General features: G+C 35.0%; 3 protein-coding genes across 5 annotated transcripts; 1 reads left to right on the plus strand and 2 right to left on the minus strand.

Annotated features, from left to right (window-relative positions):
- Positions 1 to 348: 348 nt before the first annotated feature.
- On the plus strand, positions 349 to 2,782 carry LOC115449383 (40S ribosomal protein S18). Its single transcript, XM_030177186.2, has 3 exons — positions 349 to 499; positions 643 to 828; positions 2,480 to 2,782. Exons 1-3 carry the CDS (start codon positions 497 to 499, stop codon positions 2,747 to 2,749), a joined length of 459 nt encoding a protein of 152 aa, XP_030033046.1. The 5' UTR covers positions 349 to 496; the 3' UTR covers positions 2,750 to 2,782.
- On the minus strand, positions 2,769 to 4,328 carry LOC115449382 (protein catecholamines up). Its single transcript, XM_030177185.2, has one exon. It carries the CDS (start codon positions 4,171 to 4,173, stop codon positions 3,136 to 3,138), a length of 1,038 nt encoding a protein of 345 aa, XP_030033045.1. The 5' UTR covers positions 4,174 to 4,328; the 3' UTR covers positions 2,769 to 3,135.
- A 4,972-nt stretch (positions 4,329 to 9,300) lies between these two features.
- Positions 9,301 to 16,068, minus strand: LOC115449398 (carcinine transporter). Of its 3 annotated transcripts, none has more exons than XM_037442123.1 (9): positions 15,882 to 16,068; positions 14,254 to 14,396; positions 13,745 to 13,987; positions 13,497 to 13,658; positions 13,146 to 13,404; positions 12,470 to 13,060; positions 12,155 to 12,336; positions 9,903 to 10,081; positions 9,301 to 9,524 (listed from the first exon to the last, which is right to left on the minus strand). In XM_037442123.1, exons 2-9 carry the CDS (start codon positions 14,305 to 14,307, stop codon positions 9,329 to 9,331), a joined length of 1,866 nt encoding a protein of 621 aa, XP_037298020.1. In that variant the 5' UTR covers positions 14,308 to 14,396; positions 15,882 to 16,068; the 3' UTR covers positions 9,301 to 9,328. The 3 variants fall into 3 exon arrangements, with proteins under 3 accessions (XP_037298020.1, XP_037298019.1, XP_037298021.1); XM_037442122.1 differs by having other exon boundaries at positions 12,434 to 13,060; XM_037442124.1 differs by lacking the exon at positions 14,254 to 14,396 and having other exon boundaries at positions 12,434 to 13,060; positions 15,882 to 16,005.
- Positions 16,069 to 17,587: the final 1,519 nt, after the last annotated feature.

A 17,587-nucleotide genomic window follows, 5' to 3' on the forward strand; every position in this document is an offset into this window, starting at 1 on the left:
AATAAATGATTCCAATTTCAATCTTCAATTCGATTTCGAGAATAAATAAAGAAACAACTCCGATAAAAAATCATTTGTGAGCATGTCAAAAACATTTTGTTCTGATTTGTTCCATTTTTGAGATAAATCGAAAAAAGCTATTGGGGTTATTTATTGAAAATGGCGTATTGAAGAAAAAAATTCCCCACATACATGTACATGTTTATTTATCTAACTGTTTTCTTTGATAGATATCATACAAATACTGTATTAGATATTGTACTTTTTTACATGATGAGTGGATATCGGTTTAATTATGTACTATTTATACGAATATAATTTTTTTTTTTCATATAATTTTATCCATAACGATAATCGATGGCAAATATATCGATTTGTATTGTCTAATATAATTAATATCGATTCACTAATACATCGATATACCTTTTCGTCCCTAATTTCTTTTCATGTTCTGTTTTGTTGATTGTCGGCGGTTTGGCTGATAAAATTCGTCAAAATGGTACTAATCTGTGATTATTTCTTACATCTTTACAGAAAAATAGTATCAAAGTGTGCAGCTGTGTTAAGTTGATGATTATAAACCCGTAATGTGCAATATTTTTGAAGACAAAATGTCATGGATTTCTTTTTACTGTGTTTCAGTCGCTGGTGATTCCAGACAAATTCCAACACATTCTTCGTATTATGAATACGAATATTGATGGCAAACGTAAAGTTATGTTTGCAATGACTGCCATCAAAGGTGTGGGTCGCAGATACTCCAACATTGTTTTGAAAAAGGCCGACATTGATCTGGATAAACGTGCTGGTGAATGTACTGAGGAAGAGGTATGTTGTTAACTGGTTTTGTTATCCAAAACATACACGTCTCTAATACTCTTTAAGTGTTTTTTTTTCTAGAATTCATTTTGAAGTGTTTTTCTTATAACTATTTCGTTAGTCATATCACTTGAAATACATTTGTTTCGTAGTGTTTTTAAAATCCGTACAAGTGTTAGTGACTAGTAGACGTCTAGACTACGAGATTGACGTAGCTTGATGTATGTATGATGTAGCTGAAAGGTAATTAATAATGTGGTACACTTAGAAAAAATCTATTCAGTGAAATATAAAGGCAGTTTTTAATGCACCTTGGCTATTATTACTGCATATTTTCTTTTTTTATTTATGCGTAATCGTTATCAGCTGTATTATATAATTTTAGATATATTCTGGTCAAAAAATTATTGATATTCTTAAATATTCCTGATTGGGGCCATTCATAAATTTTGTCATACGATTTTCAAATTTTTAACCCCTCCTGTCCCTGTCACAGCTAGTAACGATTGTGATACTCCTATTGGTGAGAATCATTTTTTTGTTATTTTACACCCAAAACTGAATAAATGAAACAGCAGATCCAAAAGTAGGGATTGGTTATTAAAATATTCCACATCAAATTTTGGCAGTAGGGATTTGGCCTAAATGTAGCTAACAAGTGACCCTATTGTACAGGGTTTCTTGCTGCTAGCTATAATTCACCATCAAAACAAAATAAACCTTACATAGCCAGAGATAAAATGTTTTAATTCTTTTTTCATTTTCAATTATTTTTGTCTTTTAATACTTTACATTTAGATACATATTATAAATATTATATTAGATTAATGTAAATGAAAGGGCTACTTGTGAATATTAGAGTATATTAAAAGTTTCCAAGATACAGCCAGTATTAAATATTAAATTTTGCTTTTTGTTTGAATGCACTAATCTTTAGAGTTGTGGCTCTGATTCATAAAACTGTTATATTATTGGGAAACCTCATTATGCTCAAGTATAGGTTGCTTTTTAATTCCAGAACAGAAATATGCATGCACAACAGGCAAAATTTCATTAAGAATCTGGTCACTTGGCTGTATAGTTTTTTATTCAATTATAAAGTAACTATCCTGGCTAGGAGATTAATGTTTTTGTTGATTATCCTTTTTCTTATATCCATAATATTATAAACCATTACTAGGTGACTATAGAAATATCCCTTGAATATCCAGTCATTGTATAAGTATTAGGCATGTTTGATATAGATTATCATAATAGAAAAAATAATGACTTTGTATATTACACTACATAAAACACAAATTTATTATATATTATATTAATATTATTTATCCCTGAAGGGGAGGTACGCATTGGTGCAAATAGTGCAATCATTTTTGTCTATGTCTATTCCATACTGCTATATTAACCTCAAAAAATAATAGATGTATTTATAGATGGAACTTGTTGGAAAATTTCATAATCCTTAATATTTCAAAAAAGCAAGTTATATATGAAATCAAAATATTTTTTTAATAAATTGAAATAAAGACAAAAGGTAACTACAGAACAAAAATGATGTAGTTTATTTACCTTTACCTTTATGCAATTTGTATTGAAAGACAGTAGGTACACAACTATTTTTAGCTTTTATTATCTTTGATTGTTATTGTGTTTGTTTTAGGTGGAGAAAATTGTTACCATCATGTCAAACCCCAGACAGTACAAAATTCCCGACTGGTTCCTCAACAGACAAAAGGACATTGTGGATGGCAAATACAGCCAGCTGACATCCTCAAATTTGGACTCGAAGCTTCGTGAGGATTTGGAGCGGCTAAAGAAGATCCGTGCCCACAGGGGTATGCGTCACTACTGGGGTCTGCGTGTGCGTGGTCAGCACACCAAGACCACTGGTAGGAGAGGAAGAACTGTTGGTGTGTCTAAGAAGAAGTAAACTGTTTAAATAAAAAATGTTTTATCACTAAAATAGTTTTTATTTTGTCATAATTTTTTGAACTATTTGCTTCTGCCAATAATTAAAGTAGTTGAATACAAGTACAATATTCTGCTAACATGAGGCACAACATTGTTTAAAAATTGCTATACTTAACAAGAAAAAATAACTAAATATTACGAGGTTACAATAAACTTGTTAAATAATTGATCCTCAAGTTCAACAAGTTTTACTTACATAATATTTTTTGTAAAATTATCAATTTTATGGTTTTAAATATAACTGAAGAAATCATATTTTGTTCAATTGAATGTAGATTATAGAACATCAAACATTCTTGTGATGTTATATGATTATTAAAAGAGTAAAATGAATTTATATTTCAGTCATTCATATTGAGCTATAAGGACCATCATGTAAACTCCGGCTAAAAGAGCTAAGATTTCTTTTATTGATTGGGATAGTTTATTATTTGAACCTTCAATAAGTTCTGGAATCACTGAAACTGTTGCTATGTAAATGAATCCTCCTGCAGTAAAAGGCAATATTAGAGATGATACTAAGCCTTCACCTGAACCCCTCAAGTAAATAGAGAGGAATGTACCAGAAAGAGCCCCTACTGCTGTCAGTAATTGAAGTAGCATAGCTTTTCTTCTGGAACATCCGGATTGCACTAATATAGCAAAATCACCAATTTCGTGAGGAATTTCGTGTAGCAAAATTGTAATTGTAGTAATGTATCCAATGCTCTGTCCAGCTATGTATGAAGCACCAATAGCTAAACCATCTGTAAAATTGTGTGTAAAGTCAGCAGCCAAGTTAAGGTATCCTGCAATTTTGATATCCTCCTTCTTATCTTTTCCTTTCTTCTTCAATTTGTCATCAGATTTCTTCTTATCACTGCCATGAGAATGTCCATGTCCTCCACTAAACAATCTGACAGTTTTTTCAACAACTAAAAAAGTTATGATGCCACCTAGGACACCAAGACCAACTGTGGTATCATGTGGGCCATGTTGTCCTCCATCATGGGAGTGACTGTGACTATGTCCTGCTCCTTCTCCCTGAGACATCAATGCATGAGGTATAAGATGAAGGAACGCATCACCAAGAAGGCCGCCGGATGCAAAGGACAGTAATATCTTCAATAACGGTTGTTTTTCTATAGAACCGTCGACCGGTATAAAGAAAAGAACAAAAAATGGTACAATACTTATAAAGAGCGTTGAACCCAAAGCGCTGACGTAGAGGTTATAATCTGGTTCTATTGTTTGTTCTTTAAACTTTTGGTTTGCTTGCTGGGAATACTTGTAAGCTGGGTTTTCTTCTGAATGGGAATGAGAATGCACTTGGCTATAGACCGCAGCAACTACTAGTTCTAAAACTAGAAATATTAATAGTTTTTGTTTCGTTGATAACACCATGGTTAAAACTTACAATAAGTAGATAAAACGCACTGATTTCTTTATACGTAAATGACACGAGTGACGAGATATTTGGACCGGAATATGGATACGTCAGTCGTTAGTACAACATACGTGACATTAGGATGTTCAATGATAGAGGACGTCAGCCGTCTGGTTTATTTATCTCTGGTCAGCCGGGTATGTGCTATGCCACAGAGTATGTAGGCGGTAATCAGTGTTTACACTTGTGATTTTAGTTTTACCCTAGATTACTAAGTATATTATAGAGCGCAACATCATAAAAATAGCAACTTGTTTATATATAATAAAATATGTATGGGAGAAAGGGGTAGATTACGACAAGGTAGAATTAGGACGAAGGATATACTTTCAAAACTATTGATAATTTCTAAACTCAAACCGCATGTTTTACTGGTTGAAGACTTAATGAAACTCTCATATATCAGGATCGACTTTATTGTGTGCGTGATATCGGTCGTGGCAGGAACGGAACAGGATGAGTGGCAACGACAGTGTTGCCGTCTATTGAGGCATGACCATAGACCAACTTCATTTATTGTTGTCTATGTGACACCGCATTTTTTTAAAAGGCAACATTATGATTTATTAAAATGTCGAATGGGATCTATAATGATCTATTGAAACCAAGATCGAAATTTCAAAGAGAATTATAATGTTATGTATGTAAACCTTTAGTATGTAGTCCAATTAATTTTTATTGGATATATATTCAATTTGTGGTTTCGTGTGCTTTCTGTAAATTTGTTCACTCGCAAAAGCAAGGAGTTTTTTATGGTCAATATTTTATTTCAAAGACACTGAATTGGCGTTGAGGCTATGGAAGGGAAAGGGAGGGGAGTACTTAATCCCTAAAAATTATTATGGCTTTAAGTAGATACTTAGTTCTTATATATTTAATATCAAAGTTGAAGTTATGCATCTTAAATTAAGTTCCATAAATTGAAGGAAAGGCGGGGGCATAAGCGGTATTAATTTTAATAAACAATGGTTGATATTAGTTGTATTTACGAATATCCTACTTATAAACGCGAAAGTTTGTGTGGATGGTTGTATGGGTCTATTGATGTATATACATATGTATGTATGTTTGTTCCTCTTTCACAAAAAATCTACTGAACGAATTTGAATGAAACTTTACAGTAATATTGCTTATACATCAGAATAACACACAGGCAACAAATTATAATCTTTAATTTTGTCATAATGTAACGATACATATCAAGTAAGTCGGAAAAAAATTGCTGTCTTGGCGTACGCCGCCTAAACTGTTGGATTGTTTGTCCTAAGTAGGTAGTTCTAAATATCTACGTTTCATGTAGATGCGACTATGACCAAAATGTGAGCCATAAATATAATTAAATCGGATACTTTTTTTAGCGCGGCTTTAATCCCGGAAAACTTCACGCGGGCGAAAGCTAGTAATTCATAAAACCATAATAGGAAGGTATTATTATTAGTAGAGTAGGTGTAAAGCGTAAGTTGGCGGTGTGATACCCATGTGACTTAGAAAGCACGTCAAGTTGTCAATCGTGCGCCTGATCCTTCTCCGGTCATGTCGGATTGCCTTCTTATCTGAATAGGAGGGTGAAGAAGCAGGGAGTATATCTGTGTATTTCGCATACAATTGTGCACTATAATATTACTTCAGTATTTTTTGCTGTGAAAGATCTTACGTCAGTCCGTGGAGCCGAGCTGTGTATGTTTGGATTCACGGTCTACTATGCTTGTAGATTGCCGGCGTATCGACTAAAGCTCCGCAGTATCCTTCGTCAAGGCATTAGAGTCGGCTCCGGGTACCATAAGGTATTATCTCAAATCGCTCAAGTCGGAGCCGACTCTGCGACAAACTGTGTAGGTACACAGTACGTTGGCAAGTAGTAGAATGCAACTTTGCATTGACAAACATCGGCGAGGTCTACACACCAGGCCCATGCATATGTCCTATTAATATATGCTAAAAACTAATTATTTGAATAGTCTGTATATAATTTTTGATTATACATATTTTTATGGGTTCGTGAAAATTACCTTTCACTGTAATTTATTTATTTGACTAACCAAAAATTGTTTATACCAATACAATTTTAAAACGGAAACAATCAATTTCTATCTATCTATCTATATATATTACAAAATAAAATCCCCAATAGCTGTCTGTCTGTATGTGCTGGATTTTCTTAAAAGATAGTGTAATTCTTGAGAAAGTTTAGGTTAATAGTACATAACATACATACATAGTATCATGCCTCTATCCCAGAGGGGTAGGCAGAGACTATGGATTGACACTGACGATTCTGGCATACTTCTCGCGCTTCTTCCACCTTCTTTTCATGCATTCCCGCCAGTTCCGGGTACTTTTGACCTGGCCTTTACTGAGAATGTTAGATATCTGACATTCGAAGGTTCGGTGCGGTCGACCCCTACCGGCTCTTCCATCCACATTCGCCTTATAAACCCTCTTTGGCAGTCTCTTATCAGCCATCGTCTCCAAATGCCCAAACCACCTTACTAGTACATTACAGTTTTATGTAAATTGACTGAAATTTAACGATTAGGGTAAAGCCACCAATTATTTCGCATTTTTCAAACTTTTATTTGTATAAAAATCAACATAAATAATACACTTCGTAATTCTTATTATAATTAAACTTTAGTCTTGTGGAACATACAAAAAATTAACATTTAAATTTATAAATATAGGAAATATTAAAAAGACGTTAACTTAGAACTCATTTCATGCGTACTCTTAGGCTACTGTGGGGCAAAGAGTAAAAACCGTTCATAGAAGTTAAGAGTGCATAACGTACTTGTAATATTTAAAAATAATGGTGATTAGCCCTTGCATTTGTCACAATTGAAGATTCCGAGTCGGATGTAGACTGTGCACTCTTCATGCCACCATGCTTACTTACTGCACTGGATCCAATCTTCGTGTGGCGGATTTAGGAAGAGTTCATAGAAAAGGGGGCATTTTATTATATCTTGACCTGTTTTATTTTCAAAACTGCGGAGTATTTTCTGAAACAGCAAGCATTAATTTTTCATTTCATACAAGCTACGTATGCGTAGTCTTTGTGTGCGGTCTCTTACCGAATATATTTGGTTTAAGTCAATGCAATCCAAAATATTATAACTCTCTTTGATGCAATCTTTAAAAGCAAAAATAATGGCGATATAAGTACCCCATTAATAAAATAAAATTTTGAATATAATATATTTAACATGTTATAACTTTCGTAGAGCGCCAATCCATCACAGCCACTGCAAAACGTGCTTAAAATGTAAAAAAAAATACATTAAATGTAGTGGATCCGGTGTTGCTTCTTTCAAAATCAGTTTAAGGTATAAGCTACAGTGCATAAACAGATAAAATAATGCAATTTGTTTTTGATTCTGGTTTAAAGCAGTTTATTCATGTGAATAAACTGCTTTAAACCAGAACAAGAAGAAAAACGTAAAAATAATTAATAATCATGGATATTTCTGCCTTTAAAATTTCGTCATATTAAATTTTAAAGGCCGAAATATCCATGATTATTAATTATTTTTACGTTTTTCTTCAACTGCGAGAACTAATCACTAACTAGACGTGAATTTAAATTCTTTACTTGCCAATACTTGTTTAGTTACCCAGATTAAAACCGAAACAAAATGTATGAAAATGGACCTTGAGCTACCACCTTAATATACAAAATTATTTTTTATATAACATAAAGCCGAAGTACCCAAATTAGATTATGGTGTAAAAGATTATAAAAAATACACGAAAATAATAATAACAATGAAAAACTCACGTGGAATTGATAAGTCAGGCATACCGCCCGTGCCGCCACAGGGAACGAGCGGGACGTGTGCGGGGCCGCGGGGAAGGGAGTGCTTGTAATACTTGTGACGGTTGACTGTAGTAGTAGGTATCAGTGAGCGATCGACATTTATTTATTTATTTCAATTAGAACGGATAAACCAATTACACCAATTAGGTTAATAATAACAACATATAACTACACTAAAATATTAAAATGACATAAGTAAGTATATAATAATATTCACATGCGCTGAATTTTTATTATTGCAAAAGGTAACCAGCTTGACGAAATTTTATTATATTTTTGAGATAAAAGATAACATATATTGCAAATTAGTGTAAGTAATGGATTGTGGTGCTGATTCTCGACAAACTAATTTCGGGTTTGTAATATACTAAAAATAATGTATAACTCCAGTATTTAGATATAGTAAGCGAAATGGGCAAAACAGTCCACACAAGCAGCACCTGTTAACGAGTACCTACAATGCATGAGCCAGCCATCGGCCTCCTCAACCATGTTGCAGGGAAGTGGCCGATCCGTCACACGGCGCTGCCGCATCTCGAAATACTGCAGGCGGCTATAGTAAGTGGAGAGTTACTTTCTTTTAGAGAATTCTATAATATATTATATGCCCCAAGAACCGAAAACGTTTCCAAAATCAAGTACGTTGACCTGTATCTTTCTAAATTAATAACAGGAAAACTCCCATTAATTATACTTAATTGACAGCAAATAGTTATTTCGTAGTAAAAAAAAAAACAAATTTTACTCTATCTTATTTTATTTTGTCTTAGTATATTTTGAAATGTTCCTTTGATACTGATTTCATATATTTACGCGAATGTTAGACATTGAAATAAAACTTTTTTACGAATTTTATCGCGGTTTTTCATATTATCATTTTCTACTGACGTTTCGAAGATTTTGCCGCCTTCACGGTCACGATCATGATCATGGTCTTTTTTATACTTTGAAATCTAAAGTCCATTTTTCTTTCACTAATAGTAGTTTACTTTGGTATTTAGGTATTTTTTTAATGTTTGATTTTTAAAATCAAACTCGAGTAACCGGCAACAAACAGATCTCGCGCCGACATGTATGCCAATACCATGAAAATAGAAAATATATAGTACTTACATAATAATTCCGTGGCTAATACTGACTCACATGCATAGATACGCTAAGGGCCAACAAATCCCCCTCTTATATGATGGCCACAACCATAAGCATTATCAGATGATTAACTATAACTAAGTATTATTCGTATAATAGTAATATTAATGAATAGAGGTTGTTTTAAAATAAAACAAATTTAATTATATTCAAAACCAATAAGTCATTTTCAAATTTCCATCTATATCTTTCTGTGTCTCAACAGTGCTAGTTTGTCGTACTAGTTTCCGCATTGAACTGCGTCGTCTAGTGGCATTCATTTCAGGTACTTCATCCTCCATCAAAGGAGCTTGGGTCAGTTCCAGTTGGTCCAAATTTTCATAAGAATCCGTGGCTGCAACTTTTCTATAAACCAATATTTAAAAAAATATCAATTTGATCCATCTAAATAGGTCTCCCGAACACAATTTATGCCAAATGCTTTGATTTTGAAGAATTGCCTTTTTTTTATTTATTTAAGATAACAAACGGTTACACATTATAATATAACATCTAAAAATTAAAAGAAAACTAACATATAAGTGGGCTACCAGAACCGTTATCCACAGCATATAGATTGATTGGAGAATGGAAAACCAGGTTTCTTATTACGAATATAGTTAGAGTCAGGCAAATAAAATGAGAAAATGGATAAAATCAAAAATCTAGTTTAAATTTATATAGAAGAAACATTAATCATTTTATAACCAATAACTCTCAGCAATAACTTTAATTTACTTTTACCTTTGATCTCCGCAGATAAGGCAATCAGCGTACGTCCAGTCTTTACCAAACTCTTCACCTTCTTCTGCAGTTTGAGGTAGTGGACAGTGTAGGGTTTCAGGCAAACGTAGTGCACTTAAACCGCCTACCACCGATACTGCGCCCATAACCACCAAGGGCAATACTAAGTTACTTGAACCCTATAAAGTAATACCATGATTATTTTTACTATCAGAACCTTCGTGTTATAAAAAAAATAATACTTATACGTTTTATATAGTTGACTAATTAGAAAATTAAAGCTGTAAATTTTTTGTGAGTAGGTTTTTTTAGCTCGATTATGAACACACATGTCTGATGGTGACAGTCGTTTTAATATCCATTTTATTGTAATTATTTAGGTAGTAAAAAATGGCCGGCCTCGGTAGCCTAATTGCGGTACGACTGATATCCAAGAAATATCGGGGTTTTCTACTCAGAATCAGCTCAGAGTCTGGAATTCGAGCCTGATGTTGCGATCTATTCGACCTCTATCACATCATGGAAGAGTTTACTCACGACGGAAAGTGGGCCACTAGTTACGCCTTCGCCTACCCCTTTAGGGATAACACACTACTCCTCCTAGCTATATCAGGTGGTCTTAGGCAGGCGGTTAGGGATGGTCCCCCGTTAGTACACTATAACTTTATTTACGTAAGTATCAACAATTCTACGAGCCCCGGGTCGGATTGCAGTATAAGTAGCTAGATCTCATTCTATCCTTGACGCCGAGGGCATCGTTTGATGTACCTTTTCAAAACTTACAACAAAAGGTGGGGTGCACTAAGCGGTACTGCGCAAGGGTGGTTGCGAAGAACGACTAGGCATCTCTTAGTGGTGAAACCCGCAGCGGCTCCTAATGCGCCGAAGGTAACCTCCGCAATGTTTAAGTCGATATTGACGTGTATAATATGGTTGTAAATAGTGTTAGGCCGGGTCTAAACATCCAAAAGTGGCATACACACACACACAACACTTCTAAATTTAAGAAATGTTTGAGTCAAGTATCCGTATTTCAAACTCCGATTTCCGTTTCTGATTTCAGACTGCCATTCTGGATGTATAAGCTCGCCCTAAGGGTCCTGTGCCGACAGTCGACCGACATTTACTGTCTTTTTGTCTATCTCAAAGTCGGATCGTAAGACCGGTGACCCCAACATATCCGTCTAATCCAAAATAAAAAGGAGTCTCCAGGAAAATAAAAAGGAGGAGGAGGGGTTGACTCCTTGAGCCAACCTATTCGTATTGATATTTTTAAATTATTTCCTAAGCTTTGTACCTATCTTTTTTTTTAATCTTTATAGACTTTCAGGCAAACATTAAATAGATATCCTAAAACGAAGCAGTGTCGCAACACTGTATTTGGCTCATGTGCATCCAATAACAAGATAGAACGATAAATTATTGTAGCTTTGAATGGTTTACATGGATATTTAGAATAGGTACCTACGAAGACAGTGTAATCATTTAGCGCTGACAGGATTAAAAACTTTGTGCCTACTACCTCTAGGTATAATATGATGTTAAGAATTTATTACAAGTATAAACAGATAAGTCACGTTATTTTTTATTAAAGAACAATAGCTTTGTTAGGGAGATAATGAAAAAAAAATAATGCGTCACTAGCATTGCATAACTATGCAATATGGTGATAATTTATCTATGATTCACTAGCGGGTTGGTATATGTTTGTTCAAAACTCGATAGGGAACGATTGAATTCCATAAAATTGCACTAATAAATATCTCAAAATGGCTAGGTGCGTCTCTGGGGCAAAATCTTGTTTGAATCTCATCATGAATTGGTAATGACATAAACTAAATAAAATGTACGTGTATGTACAATGGATTTTAACACGATCTTTTATGTACCTATCATTATAGGTACGCTATTAACCGACAAACTCATCATTATGAGTTTGCGCTTTTTGAAGTTCGTAATTTTATTACCCGGTCAGATATGGATAAAACTTTAAACCTGACATCAATTTCATTACTAGTATCGACTAGCGCTAGAATTAGTAATACGTCGTATAGAGTCGTATAAGGGGTGGTATAGTTTCAATCCGGGACCTTTTAATTATTTATGCTTCCACAAAATAGGCACCCACATGCAGGACATGCGGGGTCGCACAAACTGAATGGCCTATACAGAGGGAAAGTTTACATTTTTGCACAAGTATCTACATGCCTACTGTACGACTTAACGAAAATTTACTTCAAATATTTACTTACCAAATAATTTATAAAAGGTATAATTATGAGCCCCAAGCCTCCAATATATGCAGACGTACCAATGCCAACTCCTCGTAATTCAGTCGGATATAATTCGCCTGCGTATGGGTATATTATTAAGAACGATGCTGATATAAAGCATTTAGATATTAAATACAGAATAAGAGTTTCAGTAACTGCATCTGTAAAAGAAAAGAAAAGTCAGAAACGCTTGCTCACAAAAAGAAATTTAATGATTGTTTAACTGCTTAATAATTATTGTACTTTTCTAGATCATACCACTAGGCAATAAAACTGTCACGATGCAAAATATACCGCTTATTATCATTGATAAACACAGAGGCCATCGTCTGCCGATGCGGTCCATAAGTATCCAACAAACTATGTAACTTGGTATTTCCACGACTGACGATAAGAAGAAGCTCATGTACTGATTGTCTCCGATCGCAGGTCCGTAATAGCTCAACCCCACGTAAACCATCTCCGAGGCGCACCAATTTAATGTAATTAAGCAAGTTTTTAGCCTCATATTTGGCGTTCTACATAGCCCAAGAACGCTCGCAGTTTTAGTTTCTGAACACCCTTTTTCTTTCAGTTCTAAAACTTGTTTCTGTAGTTTATGTGTGTAATCTGGTGGCATTTCATTTCCGTTTACTTTTGCTATAGTTTTAAGTATGTTATTTGCCTCCTCTAATCTTTCTCGCATAAGTAGCCATCTAGGTGATTCCGGTAGAACGAACCAATAGAGATAATATAACAGGAACGGGACGGATGTAGCTAATGCCAAGGATCTCCAATCTCGTAACAAATATGTAACACCAGAAAGTAATATCAACCCCAATGTATAAAATACGCAAGTCATTACTGTTACGAAGGATCGATAATTGGGCCCGGCTAATTCTAGAGCTAAAAGAAAAGAAAACTATTAATAATATTATCATTAATGCAATCTAAATGTGTAATATAAAACTAGGTACTGGGTTATACTCACAAATTATAAATGGTATTTGATATACTGCAGGGATAGTTAGACCAACAATTACTCTAGCTAGAACCCAAAACCAGTATTCATGTGCGTACGCAGTCATTATACTACCAAGTAACAATGTGCTTAAACAGAGAAAGAAAGATTTCTTTCGGCCGATGCGGTCATTTAAGTATCCAAAAGTATAAACTCCTATTGGCCCTCCAACGTTAAGTGCTACTAATCCAAGCGTTGGATAAACATCATATTCGCAAACTAAATCAAACTGTAAGAATTGTCATATATTAATAATTAATTTAAATCGTATTAATTTTTAATCAACCATTTTCTCATCTTATCCTTTATTAACGGACTTACGTCAATCACAATGGAAGAAGTTACTACTGAAGTATTGTATACATATCCATCCAAACAAGGCTCTACCGGCCAAGATTCATTAAATGTATTAAAAATGTCTGCTCTTTTTATTGTTGACCAATTTACTGCGTATCGTAGGCATTTTTCAAAAGATGTATTGTGCTATAAAGAAGACATAAAATAAATAAGAATGTGTAACAGTATTGCTGATGTCCTTTAGATATACATATAGTTATGTACGCACTTACTATTTTCGGTATAGATAGTATTTTTATTTCCTGTTGCGTTAAGTTTAATGAGACTAGTTCTGGCACTCGACACCAGTGGTCAGGTACGTCTGTCATAAATAATTGGTTGAAAGCGCAAAATCCACAAGGCAAACAGGCTGGTAAACATACCAGCCACAGAAGTAGTTTTTGATACAATCCAAACTCTCCGATCTTTGGCAATAAATCATCCAGATCAATAGCATCGTCACTGGAGTCATTGACCTTAAAAATGAATATAAGAAGATGCCTTAAAGGTTTACACACTCTTACGATTTGTGTTACTGCTTTGTTTACTATTGCTTTGTTTATATTTATTCGAACACTTCCTATACATTTACAATTATTTAGATACTGCTAATACAAAAATAAGGAAAGATTCAATAGACACTAGTTACACATACATCAATAATTGTTTTCACTTTGGTATTTATCACATAATTACAGTATCTATATCCTTGAAAGCAATAATATTATTTATATAAAGGTACCGTCTGTTTTCTTTGAGTTCCATAATCTGCAGAATTATTATCGTGTCTCTTCATCAGTAATTTAATACACAAAACACGACTTGCGGGACTGAGGTTTAAAACGGTGTACTCGCGTTCAACGCTTTCTCATGTATTAAGAAGCCCTACGAGGCATTCGTTATTAATTTAATTAATCGTTTACGCTTCCAGTATGTATCGAGTAAAAAATAAAATTGCTTGAGTAAGACAATGTGATAAGTGGCTTTATTTTTGTTTCCGATTAACCTACTTACTTACCTGCTATAACGGATCGGAATTAAAGTCCGGCGGTAATTATTTTTGTTGTCAAGTTGTATAGAAGCACAAGGGATGATCTCTCCAAGGGATGACGATGAGTGCACAAACCTAGACAGCTGCTCGTAGCCATAGGCCTCCAGAACACGTAGACTACTAGCACATTACCTACATGTTAATCCCCGTAATGCCCAATTTTTTTTCCATAATATACTTTAGTTCAGAATATTATGTATTCGAATCGGAATATTATGTTGATTTTATATATGTGCTTTTTATGTGTGTTAGTATTTTGCTTAAAACTTTATGTCTACAATTAATATATTTATAATTCATTAATATTTGTATAAATCGCATTGTTGGTATTTATGGTTGTATTTGGTTACCGCTCCAGATTTCTTTGATGCACCTACCTTTTTTGTCTGTGCTTCACCTTAAGGTTGACTGGGAGAGAATGCCTACGGCATCAAGTCCGTCTATGTACAATGTTTAATTGTTTATGAAGTGCAAAAAAAGAAAAATAATGTCGAGCGCCTGTTGAGTGCCACACAGAGCTTTGTAATTTAAAGTGCTGTGTGATGTTGCTATTATTTAACAATCGTAGCGCTTTTCGTTTGCAGCCGTTTTTAAAAAACGCTCTCAAAATCAATCAAAATAACTCATTTGTGAGCATGTCAAAAAGATATGTTTAGTCTAGATACATTCTTTTGAAGACTTAACACCAAAAATCTTTTTTAATTAATTTATTTTGTCTACTGGGGCATGTCCGTCTTTTTGCAATTACGAGCATTATAATCAAAGGACAGTTTCGATAGCTGTATAGGTAAAAGAGTAAAATAATTCGTAATTGAATATATCCGTAACTGAAAAAAGGACGGATTCGCCCCAGATTATTATATTTTTATTTGACATTAGAGTACCTAGCTATATAACTAACTAGCTTTTGCCTGCGGCTCCGCCCGCGTTAGAAAGTTTTCGGGCTAAAGTATTCCGTTATACGCTATATATTTTCCCGGGAGCCTATGTTCTTCCCAGGGTCTCAAACTGTCTCCATAACAAAGGACAATGCCCAAAACCAGGCTATCTTTGCGTCACTCATGCGTCTTAACCAAATATCTATTAAAAATCATCATTTTATTTATTATTTCACTTGTATTTATTTCAGACCTAAGCAAATGGGGGTTTTAAAGATATGAAAAAAAAGTTGGTTGGGCGTGTAAATAGCCCAACCAACGAGAAAAAAAAAAGAATGATTGAGGGCCAAGGAATAGCAAGGCCGAGCAGGTACTACCTACGATGTCCCCTCAAGGGAGGAGAGCAAGGGCTACCAGGTAATACTGCGCAAAATTACTCACCGATCTTGCAGCCAAAGTCAGGAGGCGCACACCGCAGAGGAGGTCCGGGATACCAGGCGATGCTCCGGTTGCCGTCCACGGGCGATGTGGCAGGATGAGGCGCGAGGATCGGTGAGGAAGGGAAGAAAATTAAGAGGGAATTAGGATTGATTGCAGGAAAATGTAAAAGATGTTTTTGACGTGTAGAAATTTTACATGAATAATGACAGTCGAATGCCCGTTTCGAACAAACGGAGCATAACGGCCAGTATTACATCCAAAGAGGCGGCATCTCCTAACTAAGCTACAAAGGTCGGATGAATAATTTTACGCAAACCGCACCCTTGCCCTTAGCTGATGTTGAGGAGACACCAAGCGGCTCAACCATACTCCCGGCCTTGGAAGTTCTTAGAACTTTCAAAGAAAGAAAAAGAAAACCAAGCCAGTTGTAAAGAGTTAACAGAGGATTATAGAATAGCGCCTAATTCGTTACGTATTTATGGCTGAATCAAAAAACTTAAATGAGTTTTTTCGACCCGGGTTATAAACAAAATATCTTGACGTATAGAATAGAAATTAGTAAGAGTAAAATAAATTGTTTTAATAATATTTAACTTATTGCGTTGGTATTGGGTATAACTTTACGATTGGTCGCTTAAAGACGCCGAATCTCGTTTTACCAAAGCTACGCGAACGATGTTATCTTTGCCCGGAAAACCTCAGTTATGACCCCTAAAGGCCACGATAAAGGTGGCACGTTTTCTTGCCCAACTAAGACCACAGTGCCAACAACAACAGGACGGTCAGGTGTTGCCCACTTTTGCCGGACTTGAAGGGTGTGCAAGAATACAATACGCCATTTTTGCCAGAAAGCGTGAACTAAATTATCAAGCATCTTTTTTCGATTAGAAAGATTGGTAGTCTCTTCCAGCCATGGCGGTGCCGGAAGGTATTGTAAAGGAGTAGACATAAGAAAGTGGGCTGGAATTATCACTTCCGGATATGTGTATCCGAAGCCACCAGATTTAAAGGCCGAGAATTCAAAATACACTCTATTTGTATGAGAACTGTCTGTAGTTCTTCATAAGTTAAAAGTTGGTTACCTATAACTCGATAAAGGTGCGTTTTCAAACTTTTTATATTGGATTCCCACATGGAGCCAAAATGCGGAGCTCTCGGAGGAATCATTTTCCACTCTATACGACGACTCGATAATTCGTTCGTTATAACAGATTGAAATTTACCATCTAATAAGAACTTATATAATTCATCTAATTGCGCTCGAGCGCCAATAAAATTAGTCCCGTTGTCCGAGTAAAGATATGACACCGGTCCGCGACGTGAAATGAAACGTTTGAATGCAGCTAAGAAAGAATCTGAGGTCAAATCCGAGACTAATTCAATGTGAACAGCTTTAACTACGAGACATACAAATAAGCAAATATACGCCTTTTGTGAATGATGCCCTCTACGACGTGTGAGAGTGATTCGAATAGGGCCTGCATAATCAACTCCAGTGTGCACGAAAGCTTTAGCTTCAGTGACTCTGAACTCAGGTAAATCCGCCATTTTCGGAATCGTATGCGCAGGATTTAAACGGAAACACTTATTACATCTTTTTACTATAGCCCTGATAGTTGTCCTAGCATCTAAAATCCAAAACCGTTGGCGTAAAATAGAAATGAGAAGCCCTGGACCTGTGTGACAATTCATGATATGATAATGCA

Source organism: Manduca sexta, chromosome 23, assembly GCF_014839805.1.
Source record: "Manduca sexta isolate Smith_Timp_Sample1 chromosome 23, JHU_Msex_v1.0, whole genome shotgun sequence".
Lineage (NCBI taxonomy): Eukaryota > Metazoa > Arthropoda > Insecta > Lepidoptera > Sphingidae > Manduca > Manduca sexta.